The following is a 20,134-nucleotide window of genomic DNA, read 5'->3' as shown; positions in this document are numbered from 1 at the left end:
AGTCGCCAGAGTCCGTAAATCTGTGTTGTTTTCCTTCTTTGTCTTCGGGTTAAGGCTCACCTTCGTGCACGATGGTGGCACCTTTGATCGACACAGCACCAAAGCAAAACACAAGGCCAGCTACTGGCCGCACACTACCAAAACACCACCACACCGCGAAAAAGGCAAGCACTCTACGCCGCCGACACCGTGGCCGCCGAGGAGGGACCTGATACCTCAGCGCCCTCCGTGGTGGCGCAGAACTAACCACTCCTGGTTCGAGGCTAGCTCGTGACACGATCTGGTCGCTCGCTCTCCGCGGGAAGAGTGGCCAGAGTCAGCACCTAAATGTAATTCTTCCACCGTGGTTCCACTTGATCGCTTTCCACATTTTGAGGATCAACTGAAAGCATGAGCGGAGCCTGAAGCTCGCCCCGCTGAATTGCTTCTAGTTCGGGCAAACGCCACCAAGAATGCCGATCTTAGCAACCTAATATTATGAGTTTGTTGTGAGCATGCAATCTAAAGATCACCCAGAAATCGGGCTACCTAATATGGAGTCATGTTAACCCTTTCAGGCGCCAATCGTTATTTCCGGAAAGAAACGTTTTTTTGTGTCTGAAATATCAATTTACAACAAAATGAGACGAAATCACGTGCAACTTACAAGAACATCGTTATAGTTTATTTTTTACAGACATGTAGGCGATTGTGTACAAAGCGTGTCAAAGGTCATGAAACAAGGGGGCTTTCAAACATGAAATCTGAAAAAGCAGTTGCGGTTCTTCGTCAGGCAAAGCGGGACGCGGCACTTCTTACAGAATATTCGGGATCTTCCCTCTGCATGTTTCATACTTGCACCTTGATGGGACTGCTTGATCTCGAGCTTCTGGCCAGTGATCCACACCATCGTAATGGCTATCTGAGCATGGCCGCTGGATGCCCTCTGCCTTCTTGTGCGGAGGATCCATGGGAGCATCTTCAATTCCTTGTGACGGCCTCCCACGCCTTCTCTTGCTTGGCACAGACGTGATGAGGGCCTCCGCAATCTGCAGGCGGAAATGCATGAGGTCCAGTAGCCTTGACCTCCGCATGTCCGGGTGATCCTGTATGTACTCTAGCCAAGCATTCCATACAGCAATGTCTGCAAAATGAAAGAGTGCTCTTAGCGTCCACTTCCTTGATTTGATTTTGATCCGGTACAGGATAAGCAGGAAGTCCACCTTGTCGACGCCTCCCATATTCCGGTTGTACTTCGTAATTACTTCCGGCTGCTCTACAAAGATGTGTTCACGCTTGGCCTTGTCCCATCTTTTTACCTGCTGTTGGTTTCCGATTCCAACGAAGTTGGAAGCCACACATACGCTGTTGTTGTCCTTCCACGAAACCACAACAATATCGTCACTTGTGACATACTCAGTGGAGTATCCTCGCGTTTTCTTTTTCATTACTTTAGCTGGTTCAAGAGGACACTTGCCCAGCCTGTTACTCCGCACAGTCCCTGCGGCGAGAATCGTTTCGTTTCGGAGTTTGCGGAGGAGCGGCACTGACGTAAAATTATTATCAAAGTAGAGTTGATAATTACAGCCAGTTGGGATTCTTTTAGACAGGTGTACTACAACACCAGAACAAAGGCCGTAGTCTTTCTTCAGCTCAGCGGGAATTGTGTTTTCCCCCTGATAAACCGCAAAGTCGTAAAGCAGGCCGCTCCTACCGCAGAGAGCGAATACTTTGATCCCCCAAGGGGTCGGCTTGCCTTTGACATACTGTTTGATGGAAAGTTGGCCTTGGAAGGGAATCATCTGTTCATCAATTGACGATTCTTGATTAATGGCAAGCTCTAAGCACCGCTGCCTTATCTGATCCAAGAAAGGGCGCGTTTTCCACAGGCGATCGTCGTTTTGTTCGCCAGGAGCTTCAGCTGCAATATGCAGAGTGTTGCGGAGCTTGAAGAATTTTTTCTCAGGCATGGTCTCGCTGATCAAGGGAACTTTCATGATGGGGTCCCAGTAGAGCCTGACGCGAGGCAGAGCAATGACACCCATCAGGATATGGATACCAAAAAGCTTACTTATTTCGTCAGCTGTCGTGTTCACACCCTATTGAAAATCGCTCTCATGGGACTTCAGGATTTTTTTAAAGGGTGTGAAGGGGACTTCAGGAATTTCTGAGATGTTTGACGGGGGCACCGATATTTCCTGGTGGGTTCACTGGCCCCGTCAGAGGCTCTCCTGAAATGTCTAAAGTGCCCTTTACAATGCCTTGAAATGTCTGAAAGCCTGTCAAGCACTTTTCTAACGAGGTCGGGAAAACCTTCAGGCTTCTTGAGATGTCTGTGGGCAACGGCCTAGGTGGAAAATACACATTTTGCAGAATTAATAAACATAGCTGCTTATTGTACGCTACGGGGGGAAAATAAGTATTTGGAGAATGCCGATCGTGTGTGTGTACGGTCACATTTTTATTATTGCTCTTCTATCAAATACGAGTGGCCTCCTGGACCCGTCTGTCACTGCCCGTGTGTTCGGTCGCCAAAGAGGCCACCGAGGGCGACCGCCCCATGTGGAGAATTGACGAGCCGCGGGCCGAGTGGTGTTGGCCGAGCGGCGTTTTGAGGCGAACGCAATTCTGTCCGCTCGAGGCGAAATCCGTGCAACCATGTATAAAAAAAAAAGCAAGCCGAGAGCAGTGCGCGCTTTCCAGGAACAGGGACGCACGCGGGAGCGACTCGTTCCGGGAACCGGTCCTTCCACGGGGGACTGTCCCCAAAAAGCAATCGCCTCTCTCCGCCCGGCGATGGGGAGAGGGTGCAGGGCTGCCAGGCCAGCGGTCGGGGGGAGGAGGGTGGTGTGTGCAAGCGGGGGAGGCCATAGCCATTTTCTCTCTGCTCGTGTGCGGTTCCGGTTATCCCACGAGCCGGGATTTTTGTAGCGGAGCAATTCCCTCCAGGAAGGTGAGCATGCATGGTTTTGAGGGCTCGCCCCTCGGTCTGTTTTGATCCGTGCAGTTTCTTGGTACCGCAGGTGAACCATAGTTCGGCGCTGGCCGCCTTCAGCACCGCTCGAGCGCCATTGTGTTCAGCGCATTCAAGGAGATGGTGGCCGGTGTCGGCTTACTCACTGCAAATCCTGGCAGTCGGGGTCAGCGTCCCACCGCATGTTGTGCCTGCGCACCGGGATTATGGCACTGTGTGTGTTGAGACGGTGGATGACGGCCGCTGTCCGGGCTTGTTCCTTGCGCCTCTTCGTCCGTCCGACTTCAGACCAGCGAGCGAAAAATACGCCGAAGACGCCGGCGCGATGTCATCATGGACGAAACCGTGACTGTGCTAGGAATTTCTCAACGGCGGCGGGTGCTGCTTACGAGTTCGTGGTTTTCGTTAAACGTGCTTACTGAGACTGTGTATGTGTCCGTGAGGTGCACCTCCTCGGTTTTATTAGCTGAACTACCGTACATCAGGAATATACCCAGCGGCATTGTGAGTACTTTGAAAGGTATTTTTCTTTGTGATAAGGATGTCAGTTGTCCCTGTTTGATGTGATCTCTTTCGTCTACAGCTTCTTGCGCCGGGTTTAACAAGCGTTGCTTTTTATCACCTTTTTGAGTTATAATGTGCATGTAAAACTAAAGGTCGGCAATAAATTTTCAATGTTTTGACCTGCATTTTTGTCTATGGTTCACAGTCATTTGGGCGTCTAAAAGGTTGGTGGGCTAAAGGGTCTGACGGGTTGAAGCGCTGTGGGGTTAGAGGGTTTTTCTATGGGGTATCCTTGAAGGGTTTTTCTGTAGGGTATTTTTGAAGGGCTTTGAAGGCCTGTGAGGTCCCATAATGCTTCAAGGCCTGACAGGCCCTTTAGAAATATTTTCAATAGGGCATTATTGTGGGTTTCTTGGACGCTGTAAAGATTCGTCTGTTCCGCCATGCACTTAAAAATGAATTCTGGCACGTACCTTGAAAAATGCGTGCGCGGCGTACACGTTTCGTCCGGCTCAGGTAGGCAGTGGCCGTGGCCGCTGAAGTCGATATTTGGTGGGGGGTCGAATCTTTTTTTTTTCCACTGAAAGTTCTTCACAACATTTTCCTCTGGACCTCTGTCTTGCAATAGTTGAGTCTGGTGCGCATTTTCTTCGTTTTCGCATCCAGAGGTTATGCTCTCATCGATTATTTCTTGAGCAACGTCATCTTCGTCATCGCTTTCACCGACGTCGGATGTATCCCGGAAGCAATCTTTTCCAGTAATCGGTCGGCCGACTCTTTTGTTGCAGCATGGGGCTTTGCTTTATAAAAAGATGTGCAAGGCACTTTCAGAAAGCCTGAAAAAGTTATAATGCGGAACATTAGGCAGCGCGTTTGGCACACGGTCATTTTTTGCTTCCATTGTGACGCTTTGTACACAATTGTAACCATGCACTAATTGCGCTGTTGGCAAGGTGCTGTTTGTGCTTAGGCGAAATTATTTTGACCATACACAAGATAAAGCATTACTAATAGCTTTCATATTTTATTATATCCTCGGGACAAGAAGGAAAGCCAGCAAAACTTGTTAGAATTGCCTTACCTGGCGGTGCCGTCCCGCGCGCTGCCATGTTGTTTGTTTACATGTATATTTGCTTCAACACTCACTAGATGGCGCTGTAAACGCTTAGGCTGGCAGATGAATAGTAGACAAATTGTCTAAATTCATCAAAAATGCAAAGTTTCGAAAAAGCTCGTTCTAGAGGACGCGGTTTTGGAATGTGCACAATTGTGTACATGGCGTCTGAAAGGGTACTCCATATAGAGAAGGTCGTTGTGTAATTCACCTTACCATGGCCAAAGATGTCGTAATTAATGTTGCCCATAAAGCGGCATCTTTAGAATTGTCCAAGACTGACGAAGAATTGACCAATGACTGCCCAACAATAAGTGTGATATCAAAATAAAAAAATAGAGTCAAGTTGTCTGTTGAAAATATGAAACAGAATTTCTTACGCACAACAAGTTGCTAGCTGTTTATACAGCAGGCGTTTAGTCTGCCAGAACACGCCGACATTTTCGCTCACTGTAGGTGACCGATTTTGCCAGTGCTGTACGATTTCTAGCCTGATGTCTTTAGCGTGCACCACACAGTAGGGACACACGACTGCACGGCGGTACGATGCTCATCCAGATTTGAACGGGAAGGGGAGGAGGGGGGGGGGGGTGAGGGATTAAACCCATTATTCCTGCGTATTCCCTGAGCTCTGCAGCGCGAGTTTTCGGACCACGTGCTCCAAGCTGGTGTAAACTAGAGTTCCTGTATAGGCTCCCTACGGGAACCAGAGTTGCACGTCTGTTTTTTACATGCCGCCGCACCGCTATTCGCCGAGATCCGATCACGTGATGAGCCGGATAAAGTGCCGTGCAGAAAAGTAGACGTTGCGCGCGCCCCACCGAACGCTCCCTGCTTTTGAGCGCGCCTCGAGCTCGCGGCGCTTCCATTCGCCGAATTCAGACACGTGAGGAGCAGGACCAATTTCTCATGCAGGAAAGACGGCGCTGCAGGGATGAACGCGCAACTCTGGCTCCCGTAGGGAGCCTATATAGGTACTCTAGTGTACAGTAGCCCACTCGGGCTAGTAGCACCGTATGGTATCAGTAGTGTGCCTTCATGTGCGCTTTGCTTAGGGTGGAGATATCAGGGTCGCAAAACTCATCAAACGCATCTGCTCTTTGTGTTATGACATACTGGGGGGAAGTTTTCTTTTCTCACAAATCCGCAGATCCGTTTATCGTCTTGACATTTTCCTTTCAAGGGGCGAAATACCCCTACCACTCCCTGGGGGCCGAGCAAGGGCGGCACGACAGAGCGCGTGTAGACGACCCTGGTTCATACATGTGACGTCACGCGAAAGATTATCAGCTGCTACCAACAGGCTTCACAGTTCCCAAAATAGCACGGCGGAGGCTTCAGATAATTGCATTCTAAATTCAACACCGTAGAAGTTGACAGTCTTATATTTTTCTTATTTCCGTCGATAAAGCAAACCTTTCTGGAAAACGTCCCTGCCATTTCTTTAACCTGTCTCGGCCATTTGATTATGATCAAGATGTAGCTCGACGTGGTTAGGTCAGAACCAGCAAAATAGCGTTGTCCGATTTTCGACGAGTTTCACCTCCGTGCAGCAGTCCCCCCATCGGCGGAATAAAATCATTTCACAATTTTTTTTTTCTTAATGAATGACTATTGGCCGCGTAGGCTAGCAAAAACGTCGGTGTGGTCAGCTTTTCAAGATTAGCCAGACGAATTAATTCTGCTTTCATCAACAAAAATAAGAGTAATGTCAGGTTGCCCACTATTCACGGTGATGGCTTAGGAACACGATGAATCCAAGTTTTCATAGTATTGAAACTTGTCACCGTCGAACACGCTCTATTGAATTTGTCATTCAAAAGTGATAATCCTGACCCTGACGTCAAGGGTATAACAACTTTAAAAGAACGCCATCAAACGCGACTCCACACTACGCTTCGTCTCGCCTTAGCATGGACTTTTATTAGCCATGCATGCTAAAGACGCGAGCTAGTTGCTTTGGATGAAGCCTCGGCGGCTGCACGAGCGCTCATGCAGCGAGTGCTGCAGTCAAAGCAGTCAAGGCAAGCTGCTCGCGCTTTCTCAGTCTTTGCGATTAGTTCATGCTCGGTTGAGACGAAGTATACGAGCCCTAGCACGAGCCTCTCTGTTGAAAGTCTGTAATGGCCGCTCTTGAATTCATGGAACGCGAACCATTTTAATTCCAGAACATCTATACGTCGTTTCAGCTTCGGTCCAGACGCAGCCGATGCTATAAGCGCGAGCATGTGGCCCAGAACAGTGCTTGCACTGCACGAGCGCGCGTGCTTGGCAGGGATGCTGAAAGCCCGGAGCTCGCGCTTGTCTATAGCTTTGGCTGCGTCTGGACCGAAGATGGAACGAAGTATAGTACTATTATTTCCGAAAATTGGACGCTGTGCTGTACCTCGCTGTCGCTCAGTTGGAACTTGGAACGCTCCTGACGAGGGGCGTCAATACAGGGGGCTGAAGGGGGGGGGGGGGGGCAAATCACCCCCCCCCACCCTTGTGGCATCGAAAGAGGGGCAAGGGGCATGAAGGTGAAAGGGAGGGGGGGCGTTCGTTGCAGCCTGAGAATTTCACAAAGGAATACTAAAAAATTCAGGAGAAGGGATATCCGGCTTCTTCACTACCACCACCCCCCACTCCCCTCCCCCCGAACATTTTCTACCTCACGTCTTGACACCTATTTGCATGTGTTTGTGTGTGTCTGTGTGTTGGTCACACACCTTTTTATTTGCGTCCCTTTGTTTTTCCACGCCCATTCCTCGTTGCCTTCTCATATCTCACACACTACTGACGTCACTACATAAACCGCCTGTGAGTGATCCCGGTAGCTTTGCTGACAGTGGCGGAAGATGAGCTCTAAAGCCGCGTTCACCGCGCATTACTTTGTCGTCACCGCGCAAGTTCCTTTGTCGTCACCAATAACTTTCACGAACGACGATCTCACGACGATAAAGGTCAGAGCATTTGCAGGCCGCCTAGGGGCAATCTAGGCAGGCTTGTGGGGATGTAGGTACACGCGGGCGTGATGTCATCAGTGCAGCTGCACAATCGCATGGCCCCGTGGTTTCGCTCGGTTCGAGCCCCACCCCTGCCCGTTTCGATCTGGATGAGCATCGTACCGGCGTGCGTTCGAGGATCACTGCTGCGTGGTGCACGTTAAAGACCCCAGGCTAGCGGTTGTACTGCGCTGGCTAAATTGCTCATCTACAGCTGGGAGACTCGTCGCCCCTGTGAGGCAGACCAAGTTCTAGGCTGTATAAACATACACAACCCAATTTTTTTTTTTTTAGAGCGCAGCTCTTAGGGGTTCGTTTCCGGCTTGAGCGGCGTCGCCGTCGGCGTCGGCGGCGGCGTCGGCGGCGGCGTAACCGCGCGGTGCATCATGGGAAATGTCCCATAATGCACCGCGCGAGGCCCCCACCGGGGTCACGTGACCTCGTGGGGGGCACGTGACCCCCCCGAGGTCACGTGACCCCGGTGCATCATGGGAAATGTCCCATAATGCACCGCGCGAGCCCCCCACCGGGGTCACGTGACCTCGTGGGGGGCACGTGACCCCCCGAAGTCACGTGACTCCCCTGAGGTCACGTGACCCCCGCCGATGTAGCGTGACCCCCAATGACGTCATCGTCACTGATGACGTCACCGGCATCCACATCGTCATCACTGATGACGTCACCGGCATCCACATCGTCATCGTCATCATCACTGATGACGTCATCAGTGACGTCACTGATGTCGTCACCGGCATCCACAGCGTCATCGTCATCGTCACTGATGACGTCACCGGCATCCGCATCGTCATCGTCATCATCACTGATGACGTCACCGGCATCCGCATCGTCATCGTCATCATCACTGATGACGTTAGCGACATCCGAATCGTCATCGTCATCATCACTGATGACGTCACCGACATTCGCATCGTCATGGTCATCATCACTGGTGAAGTCATCAGTGACGTCACTAATGACGTCTTGGTACCCGCATCGTCATCGTCACTAATGACGTCATCAGTGACGTCAGTGATGACATCATCGGCATTGGGGGTCACGTGACCCCCCTGGTTAGTTTAACCCCCCCTCCCAGTGCCCTTCCCTCCTCCTCCTCAAGAGCTGCACTCTAATTCGGCGTTACAGGGAGTTGTAAGCAGCTTTCACTTTTTTTGCTCCCGCACGCTCCGGTGAAGCTCGCTATGACTATGTGTTTCTCAGGGCCGGTTGCACCAACGTCGCTTACCTTAACCGAAAGCGGCTCTTTCTTAACTTGGCTTAGCGCGCTAAACCGAGCTCGATTAAGCACGGGTTTAAATTCCGGTTGCACCAACGCACACCCGGCTTAACAGACGTGCCCCTAGCTTAACGCTGGATTTGCGTAGGGAATGCAGGGACAAACAGAGCGAACTAGGGAACGCTCAGAGGGACGAATACGATTGGCGGAGAGGAATCACGTGATGTAAAAAAAGAAAAAACACTGCCGTAGTAGTCGTCGTCGGCATCTGCTTTCGCTGTATTTCTTCGGTGAGTAACAAATTAAAGGTCTTAAAATTCAACCATTTTTTCGCTTAACTTTCAATAACAGAAGTCAAAGCTTTAAATAAACACGAATGCTCTTTACATCTGTGATTGTGTGTTTAATACCGGTTGATAACAGGATATTTCGACAGTGGCAGTAGTTTTCGTGCTCACATTTTGAGGTGAAGGAGCCATCGGGGGCCCCAAATCTCACCGAACGCGAGAAGGACACTCTACTCGCTACATCGCTGAAGATAAAGCATCATCGATATAAGCATGCAAGTAAGATGACTACTAAAGTCAAGTCATGCCTGAGACCGATCAAGTTCGAAACAGTGACGAACTCGCCACGGCAGCTGCAAAAAAATGCCCGGAAATCGTCGAATAGAAGTCGTCGAGAGGTCAGGTCAAGAGCCCTTGCATCAACGGTACTCGTTGCTGTCAGCAAGGTGACAGAACCGCACTGTACCGTCGTCGAACATCCGCTGCAGCCTCAAACGGACTTCAGTTTCACACTGTCGAGTTCAGAAAAAAAAAAAAAGAAAACACCCACTAGTACATCACATCGTGCCGAGAAGAACGGTCGTCTCTTCGCATCACCTGACCCAGCCTGCCCCGATACAGCAATCAACGAATCTAGCATATTAGTCGCTACGATTTGTCGTCGCCACGAATGAAAGATATAAAGCAAAATATTCCTAAAAAATCGCGATCACCAAAAAGTTACGGTTATGGAACGATACAGATTTCTGAAGCGAAGATTCTACTCGCTAGATTAGGAAAATTCACTGAAAGATTATCTCAAAACTCAGAAAACTAAAGAAATTGAACTTTTGGCTTGTTTTATTACCTAAAAGCGCCGCAATCTAATGCAAACGGCGGAGGCATCGACAATCAGCTGATCGCCGAGATCATGTACTGCCACTATTCAACGTGCTGATCGGATAGAAAGATACGCGCTGCAAGTGTAAATAAACAAGGTGGTAAATAATAATACGTTACAGTTATGCCAAAAATTATTAAGTACGTACGAATAAGCTCGTTGGCAGAAGAACCAACGGGAAGACAGACGTGAGCCCCACAGCTCCGTACCTATCTCGATTAGGGCTAACACGCCTTGAGAGTGGAGAGCCAACTTGAAAACAGGCGTCGATAAACACTTCACGCGACGATATTTTGCATCCTTGTCACAATCGAAGGTCATTCTGTCGAAACTCTCACGCTGTTGTAGCCTAAAACACTTTGCACAACCAACTTCGTCCACCGCGTCGACCGCGACAAACCAGCCGCCATGTTTTAAATCCAGGATTAAGAAACAATCAAAAGCAAAGCGCCCAATGTTGAGCGCTCAAGTTAAGCGTAGTTTAGTGCTAGGTTTAGCGATAAGCGATTTTGGTGCAACCGAACGAAACCAAAACTAAGCTTAGTTTCCCAGCTAAGCTCCGCTTTGCGCTAAGCGGTGTTGGTGCAACCGGCCCTCAATATCGTTTGAATTTGAGCACCGAGAGAGTTTGGATGATTGTCATCTCTTCCCGCGTGACACGATCGTCGCCGGAATCCAATCAGCACGCTCTGCGAACTTCGGCGCCAACAGTGTGTTTGACGAGTTTAGCGAACCTGGCCCAATTTGTCTTACACTTCTTTTTTTCATTTTTGTTCAGATGCGCGTGAAAGAGCGTGTCCCAGCAAGCGCTTGTGGCGCTAACTGTGCTAAGGCGATAGGGTGCCTACATGTCTGTCTGTCTGAGGGTGAAGACATCCATTGTTGCCCTGAACGTGCCAGCGCGTGACGCTCTCGAGCACTCGATGCGTGGCTTGGGTGGTAAAATGGCGTTTATGCATCAGCCAAAGCTACGCGCTCGAGCTGACTGACACCAGATTGTGCGCGCTTCAAAATGCATAAAAAAAAACGATTGGGCGGAAAAATAGCTGAGATGTCGCCTCTCAAGCAAAGGCGTGCGTGTGTATGAAGGCACTCTATATGGCGACATTTTGCTTTCGGCGGTTTCTTTGTACTTTAACCCTGAGCGTGTGCTGTCGGCATCGTGTACTACTAGAGCCACTAAATGAGCTGCGCTTATTAGTGGCACTAGGTACTACAAAGGGTGGCATCACCCTAAACAGAAGGACATTAAGGCATCCTAGGTAGCACCAAGTCACGTGGTAGAGCGTCGTGAATAGCATGCAGTAATTAAAAAAAAAAAGAAGATGAAGTGAGAAATCCAGACCTTGCATTCCAGAAACTTATATTAGAGACCGAACGTTTTCTTTGAACTTTCAGAAGAAGAAAGCGTACCCCTCAGGGAGAAGAAATATTTCGAAACCAAAATGACGGTAAAACCGACCCTCGTCAAGGTTGTCGAGGTAGGCAACCGCCTCGATAATACAGCCCATGGAAGCCCCATTGTAAGAATGGTATTTGGATATGGGCTCCTCATCATCTTCATAATTCTGGGCTTCAAGTCTACCCTTGTGGTGAGTGGCAGCGATGGCACACACCGAACTGCAGTATACTCCATAATGCACCTCTTACTAAAAGGGAATTCTCAAAAAGTTCATAAAAAAGGTTAGGACTAACACTTTCCGAATTCAAAGGGCATTTCAATGTTAGCTTAACTTCTCCGGAAGGATTCTGTCCCAGTACGTCTGTAGGGTATGAAAGTCCCTTAAATTCTTAAGAGACGTGTTCACCTTTAGAAACGAACCTTCAAACCGAAATTCTCAGCATAAGACGAACTTTTTTTTATTTCAAATATCCACTTGAAACAAACAAATGTCTGCCATCTCTTTAAACAAAAAAATTAAAGACGCACGGAGTTATTTTAAGATCACCAGGGACACAGCAAATAACTGAATGTTTAATAAGCATGACACAAAATGAGATTTCCAACAACCTTGATATACAGGAAGAACCGCTTTATAATGACCAAATGATCATTATTTTTTGAATAATTCGAAGCAAGAATAATTCACAAAGAACATAATTACTAAGTTCCTCTACCCGTATTTGACAGTTCGTGGAATTTGAGGAATATTACGTGCGATACCATCACCTTTGCATAATAGGTATCGTGTCTGTCTTCCTAAGCTTAATTAAAACATCCTCATCCGATCTGATCACCGCTTTGCTCACTGGGCGACCGATTATCGTCCCATGGTTCAACCCTTGAAACAAAATAACCTGCATATCAGTGAAACGTTTACCTCTGCATGGTGATGCGTACCGTGCGTAATTTTTCTGATGAAATTTGTGATGGGTGACTACAACTCACAACATTTCCGCTTTCTTCAATTCATCCCGCAAAGCACTCTTAATACTAAAAAAAAAAAAAAAAATTAACGCTTATGTGTGGAAAGAGGTTGGCTGCCACTTAGTGAAGGCGGCTACTCTGTCCTACCTAAAATTAATGTTTTCCTTGCAATAAAAATACCCAGCTCTTCCCGAAACCAACACTCGCTGTAAAAAAAAGGAAAAAAAAAAAAAGAAAAACCTGTTTAAAGACTTCGAAATAATAGTTTACGCTCCTTTTACTAAGGTATAATAAGTATATGTATAATTTACACAACCATATGCAGAAACGCGAGTAATTTAATTTCTACGATCTGCATACTGTAGATATCACAATGAGCCTTAGATTATATGAATGATTAGTACATTAGGGTCATTAAATTTTGCACGATATTGTGCAACTACGGCATACAAGTAACTGTTGCCACTTGCGTGGAGTAGTTCACGGCGAAGGCGGCATTTGCATTTGTATTCGAATTTGCATTTGAATATTTTAAGCGCGCAGAAATGGCCGAAGCCTATATTGGCGCAATTGTGAGTTAGTACGCAGATTACGCATAAATACAAAAGAAATGTTAGATTGGTTCACACATTTCTTTTACCGAAAAAAGAAGTAACACAAAAATGCAGTCACAAGGCATAAACATTATTTCATTACATGATGCAAGCACTTCTCAAATTAAGCTAAGTTGGGTTTAAAATGTCAATGTCAGTTGACTCTGCAAGACTGAAGTATTTTTGCAGTCGGCCGGATTGTGAATTCAGATCAGTATGATCGACTTGAACTGTGCAATTACAACGAACATATGTAGTATGTTCGTTGTATTAACATATGTAGAACATATGCTAATCACAGCCGTGTATATGACTGTGATTAAATTAGACCGGAGACTAATATTGTAATATGGATGTATGCATTTCAACAAAAATACATGGTCACGTGATCTACGTCTTGATGGCAGGTTATAATTTAGAGTGGTCTTACTTTACGTAGGCATGTCACTCAGTGAGAAGAAAATAGAAAAGAAGCGCAGAAACGAGTTTCAAACCCGTAAGCCTAGTTCTTTATTTTAAAAGTCGTTTCTCTGCTGGACATTTCTGAGTGTGCTCTCGACAATAATCGCGTATAGTAGAATAAAATCGTCCTCAACAAAGAAGCCGTTACATAAAATAATTTCTTTAAGGCATTGACTAGTGGCTTATATAAATACACTATAAACCACTTGGAATGCAAAACCCTGAATTTTGTAAAACTCTTTCCAGCGTTCTGCTTGGGCTCTCGCGATTATCTCATTCCCATGTGTTAATAACGCTACACTAATATAGTGAAGAAAGGTGAAAAACACAGGCGAGCTGGTGAATGGTATCCATAATAACCCTGAGACGAAGCGAAAATAAAAAAAAAAACGGACAGTACAACGAAGTCTCTAGAAACTTCGTTGTACTGTCCGTTTTTTTTTGTTTTTTTTTTCCTTCGTCTCAGGGTTATTATGGACACTAATAAAGGTTTTTTTCTTTTTTTTGCGTTAGCATTTACAGTGCTTATACGTCATCATTGGTCTCCTGGTGCTGTTCATCTTGGAACCCATTCCGTACCAGATCTCGTGCGTGCTGCCCCTTTTCCTCTTCCCCGTCTTGCAGCTGCTCAAGGCCAAGGAGCTTTCAGGAGCGTACATGAACGTACGTGCCGCCTTATTTGGCTTCATCTGTGGACGCTGACAGCTTAAATAACGCCGGAAGTGGCTTACTGCGTTCAGCGTCTATGCTATGTGTTAACTTCTTCAGAATCCTCGTCGGCTAATTCCGGCGCAATTTGATTGGCCGTAGAGCGACCAGGTGCACGGGGCTCGACACATAAATTTGTTTGAAGGAGCCGTGCAACGATATTGGCTAGGATTGTTTCTCAGTTTACACAAGCTAGCTGACACTAATGGGACCCAAGTACACTCGCACGCAGCACGCTGACCAGGAGGCCTCTTAGTTACCGCGTAATATCAAGGATAGAAGAGCACGGTTTCTTTCGGTCACTCCGCAAAACTCGATCACGATGTTGTGGGGATTGCATTACTGGAGTTGTAAACATTTCAATCCCCAAGATTTTGTCATAGAACTTTCCTATCGCCGCGGTTAGAGTGCCTTCATACAGAGGCGTGCTTTTGCTTGAGTGGTTACATCTCAGCCATTTTTCTGCCCAATAGTTTTTTTATGCATTCTGAAGCGTGCACAATCTGGTGTAACTCAGCTCGAGCGCGAAGATTTGGCTAATGCATAGACGCCATTTTACCGCCCAAGTCACGCACGGACTGTACGAGAGCGTCACGCGCTGGCACATTCAGAGCGACGATGGATGTCTTCACCCTCAGACAGACAGACATGTAGGCGCCCTAGCCGCGGTGACGATATAAAAATTCTGAAATGAGTGCACACGATCACCGCGTGAGTATTCGATTTGGTCTCGTTACAAACAATAATCCATGCCTCGACATGGATGCGGCTATACTTGTTTAGCCCATAATCAGGGACTCCAGCCAAAGCTACAAGAGCGATCTAGCCCGCGTGCCTGGCTTTGAGACGTGCATTTCTATCGTAAGCGCTCCTTCTGCGGAAATAGGCTTCAAAGTAGCGACCTTGAGCCAAATACGATATAGCTTCGCCAATACTGGAAACTCCTCCGAAAACACATAGGAGCGGCGGCGAACGTGACAGTGGCGCCTCTAGCGGACTCGGAGTATACGGAAGCAGTCGTCGCAATGGAAAAGTATAGGCTCCGCGACGTCCTCGAGCTTTACAAGCCCCGTATCGTCACCCTAACAGCAGAAACAATTTATAACGGTCACTTCGCTTGCAAATCGGAATCCACTGATCGCAACTGCAACGACAATCGAATAACAACGCGCGCATAAACAAAGATAGAGCAGTTTATTTAGTGGTCTCAAACGCCTCTTGGGGGATCACACGCGTCTGAAACGCGTCTGGGAAGCGGAAAAAAAAGGCGTTTAGCTACTCGAACTACGTCGTAATCGTTAAAACATGCAAAAACGACATGTTAATATTACCAGAGCAAGCGCACGAGCTGCTGGAGCCTAAAAACAAAACAAGAAGGATAAAAATGACCGTGCAAACACTTACCGAACTTTGCAGAAAAAATGGTGTCGCCATTCCCGACGAAAATAAAAAGAAACGGGAAAGAGAAGCGAACAACGGCGAATAAAACAAAGAAGCTAGCAAAAAGCTATTTCAACGACGACGATCGTTGCGGCGCTTATAGAAAAAAAGAAAGAAAAATGGGAAGCAGCAAATGAATAGCTGGTGGTCGCCACCGGTGTTGAGTTCACGACAAACAAAGCGGAAGCAACAGACGAAACTAATGAAAAAAGAAGAAAGCGACCCTTTTTTTTTTCAGCTGCTTGTTGTACATTTCTTTATTTGCTTTCGCGGCGTAGGTACAAACTAAAAACAAAACAGGGGAAATAAATAACGTAGTGCAGCTCACACTGCCCGGTAAAAAAGAGTCGCAGAAATGTTTTGGTTGCAGGCAGCAATCTTCTATATGTGCTAGCAGTGAGTAACTTTTTTTTTGCTTTCGAATTTCTTTTTCCAGTGACTTTGGCGGGTTGTTCGTTCGCTCGCTTGACGAAGCAGTTTAAAAGTGCATTCAAGTACTTGTTGATGTAGGTGTCCGTAGGTTGACGTAGGAAGCAGAAGAAAGATTTTCCACCACATCGCACAAACTTGTTCTTGCAATGGTAGGCACCACATCGCACAAACTTGTTTTTGAATACGGCCGGTTGATCAACAAACGATAACCCGTAGCAGACGTGCCGGCCGGAGTACACAAATACAATTCGAATAAATTAATGTATTAGATTCCACCAATATTACTCGCGTTGAGGTCATTCGTGATCTAGGCGTTTTTATGGATCCTGCAATTAATTTCAACCATCACGTGACCACAATTACGAATGCTTCCTTTCGAGTGCTGGGAGCCATTACACGAGTGACACGCGATTTTTCTAAACCACTTTGTATTTTACGTTTGTTCTCTTCACTGGTGCGTAGTCGTGTTGAATATGCCTCAGTTGTCTGGAACTGTATTGGAGTGACAAATTCAGGTTTAATTGAGAGTGTTCAACGTAGGTTTGTTCGTGTTTTGTTTGATCGTTATTTTCAACCGAATTATTTCTATAGTTATGAGAGGATTTGTGAACTCGTGAAGTTAGACTCGTTGCACAACAGGAGAACAATTCGTGAACTGACGTACTTGTATAAGATTGTAAATGGTATAATTGACTCCCCAGAGCTACTCGGCCACATCTATTTGCACGTTCCTCGTCAGTCTTGTAGACTTCATACTTTGTTTTATCCTATAGACTTTTATCATGCTGCACCCATAACACGCCTACAATTGACTTATAACCATTTAGAACAGATTTGTGCGAATGCTAGCCTTGATATATTTGATGAAAAGCGTAAATTTCGACAGTGTGTTGAGGCTATTGTTCTTTCCTAACGTTTCGCTTTTATCCTGTTTAGCGTTGTATTTCTGAAGGAATAAGTGCACCACTAAGGAGGCGTCAAGCTGTTGGTGGGTCACTGAAAATAAGAATAAACATAAACATAAAAATGGGTAACGAGCTTATACTTCTTAATATATTTAATAAATATCAAAAAGCACGTATGACGATTCTGGATTAGAAACTCAATCGAAGGCGAAAATAGGAGGTTAACGCAGACGACAGTGGAAGAAAACAACAACAACAGCAAAGTTGCAGACGGCCCTCAAAATGCCTGGGCCTAGCGCAGACGAGCCAGGAATAGTAAGCGCCGAAGCGAAGGAAAGGGAGTAAAAACTAAGCCAAACAAAGCAAGGATACGCGATTGTTTACACGTCGGGAAAAAAAAAAAAAGCGAAAAGCAAGCAAAAAATATACACTCGGAGGAAGAAATAACGCGGCAGAGTGGCGTCGCCTCAAAAATATAAAAGAAAGAAGACTCAAAAATGGAAAGAGTGGAGACGGTTCAACGGGTGTCGGCCTTTATCGTAGAAGTCAAGAAGCAGCGAAGCAGATGTTGGTCGTCCCCACGCTATACTTCGTTTCAGCTTCGGTCCGAGCGCGGCCAATGTTATGAGCCGAAGGGCCAATCAAACAGCGAAAGAGGCACAACGTCATGGCGTACGCTCTCTGCAGTTGATAGGACCAGCCGGTATTCGCCGTCTCTCTGTGCGCGCTCCTCCGCCGGCTAGGCCTATCAAGCGCAGAGAGCACGCCATGACGCTGCGCTTTTTGCGCTGTTTGATTGGCTCTTCGGCTCATAACATCGGCCGCGCTCGGACCGAAGCTGAAACGAAGTATAACAATCGGAATTTGTGCACTGTAAATAACGTGACTGAAATCATCTTTTTTCGCGGGGCTACGACGCTCTCCCCTTCTTTCTTTGCAAGCGCGAGAAGTCTGCGTTTATCGTAACTCCGCTTTTGTTAATCTATAATCGCGTCAGATTTGCATATGCACAACGCCTTCTTTCGGAGCATACTGACATCGCCGTAACGTACGTGGTTCGAAATTGACTTCTGCTTCTTCATCCGGAGACGATCTTAACGGGATTAGCCAGCTTGCCTGTTCGACGAAACGGTTATAAGCAAGACACTCATGAGAAATGGGAATTGCAACGACAAAACGAATTGACTGATAAGAACAATAAAGTTGAAACGAAGCTATGTTCTGAAATGTTTGTACATTTCCCTTTTTCACGAAACAGCGCGAAGGCATACATTCGTGTTTTGCTTGGCTTACATAAGTTGTGACAGAATGTTTTCTTCGGGAGAACTCCGAAATTGCACCCAGAAAGCTGTAACATCTTTCTCACGCGAAGAGAATGTCCTTCACTCATGAGCTGGCACCCATTTTTTAAATTTCAAAGCAGCGAATGTCCGTGATAATTTTTTTTCGTTGGTCACCTCGCACGGAGATAGGCAAAACCAATGCATTTTGGAGAATTTGTCTGCCAGCGGAGACTCCGAGCTCGCCAGGGGCTCTGCAACCACTTTTCGCCCGTTTTCCGCGGGAGTTGCCAGTATTGGCTTCCACGGTATTTGCTTGAGCTCTCGTGCTTGTGGCACTGGCTGCAGCTTCAGCTTCATGTTGAACGGAGTATAGTGAGTCGTGCTAAATAGACCTTTGGCCGAATCACCTAAGCACAAAAACAAAAAATACTGCCGGGAACGGAGACATACGCGATACGAGTGTTGGCGTCTTCAGCTCTAAGTGTTTGAAAGAAGAAAAAAAAAATTAAAACAAATGGCACTTCACGCGCGCGTTGCACGTACGCTCCGATTTGTTCATGTAGTTATAATATGTTATATAGGAAAAGAGGGCACGTGCCGCGCGTGAACCTACGTTCCCAACATTATCTTTGATGCCTAGTAATTTTCCGAAAGGTCTATTGCTACGACGATGGAGAGAAAAGGCAATCGGCTCCAGATTACGGGGCTATTTGTTCTGTCCACGAGTGGAGGGGGTAAATTAAGGACGCTTAAATAGGGCATCACCTTGCAAGGCGTCATGCCAAGCGACGACTAAAAAGTACCGAATCTCGGACTGTCTTACGCCTTGATGCGCTCTCATCCGTAGGTCTCCTGCGTTGCCCAAGGGGCTCTGCGAAAAGGCACTTGCTAGGACTCGCTTTAGGTAGTGCCATAGCCTCCTCTATACTGATAAAGCCTGGCAGATAGCCACGAGAAGCGGCCGCCGAAACTGAAAAGGTAGAGCAGCAGACAACGAATGAGAGGAGAGCCATGTGACGGGCACCCCGCTGCGGCGAGACGACAAAACACACTTCTCCCGAGCGATGAAATCCCCGATCGTGATCCTCGCGTTTCTCGCGCTACAACTTCTGTTCTCGCCTGGTTTGAAACCGTGTTTCGTGTCTTCACCACTGCAAAACCTGTGCGCTGACATCCAGGTTCCCTGAGAAATGCTCTGTGCTACCAGATCTTCGCGCTCCAAATCTGCAACCGGGCACTCTATGGCTCCGTCGTCGACCTGCCAGGCTTTGTGAGTATAGAGGTAACTATGGTACTACCACAGCCTCCCCTATATCCACGAAGTCTACATTTGGAGCGCGAGGATCTGGTAGTGTAGTCTCTCGCGTGTCAAGTGACGAACGAACGTTTCTTGCCAGGAGCAAGATAATATACGAAGAAAGGGTAAAAGCACAGGCGAGCTTGTGAAGAACTTCCATCGTAAACCGGAGACACGGAAAAATAAAAAAACGGACAAAACAACAACAAGTCTCAAACACAGCTTCTAGTTTATTTGAACACCTCCGCTCTTATATATACACCACAACCCTCCTCTCCAAAGGTCGACACACCTCCTCTCCACTCCAACAACGACATCTCAAACTGAAGCAATGACACATGCTACCTCCCTTCCTTTCATACCAACCAAAAACTGACCCAGACGACCTCCTTTCCAATCCATGATAACAGGCTCTCAAACAAGAAACCCTGCCAACGACAAAAACAACCCCCCCCCCCCCCTAAAAAAAAAAAAAAAAAAAAAAAAAAAATTTAGCGACATAGAAAGCATTTTAGTTCACTTCCGAAACCCAAGGACGGTGTGCTGACACAATTGCCACGCTCCAAAATACATAAAGTCTCCCTCACAACTCTCCTACCATTTTCTTTCGCTTTATGCAAAACCTGGGTATCCCCCCACTCAGGCTGACAGTGATGGCAGTCTACAGCATGTTTAGCTATTTCTGAATGC

General features: G+C 47.0%; 1 protein-coding gene across 1 annotated transcript; it reads right to left on the bottom strand.

The window, feature by feature from the left end:
* Window positions 1-794: 794 nt before the first annotated feature.
* Window positions 795-2,024, bottom strand: LOC121833184 (piggyBac transposable element-derived protein 3-like). The gene has a single exon (XM_042286299.1). It carries the CDS (start codon window positions 2,022-2,024, stop codon window positions 795-797), a length of 1,230 nt encoding a protein of 409 aa, XP_042142233.1.
* Between the last annotated feature and the right edge of the window lie 18,110 nt (window positions 2,025-20,134).

This window comes from Ixodes scapularis, unplaced genomic scaffold (genome assembly GCF_016920785.2).
Source record: "Ixodes scapularis isolate PalLabHiFi unplaced genomic scaffold, ASM1692078v2 PGA_scaffold7__128_contigs__length_106722199, whole genome shotgun sequence".
NCBI classification, from domain to species: Eukaryota; Metazoa; Arthropoda; class Arachnida; order Ixodida; family Ixodidae; genus Ixodes; species Ixodes scapularis.
The sequence above is the reverse complement of the archived record's forward strand: the minus strand, read 5'-3'. Positions and strand labels throughout refer to the sequence as shown.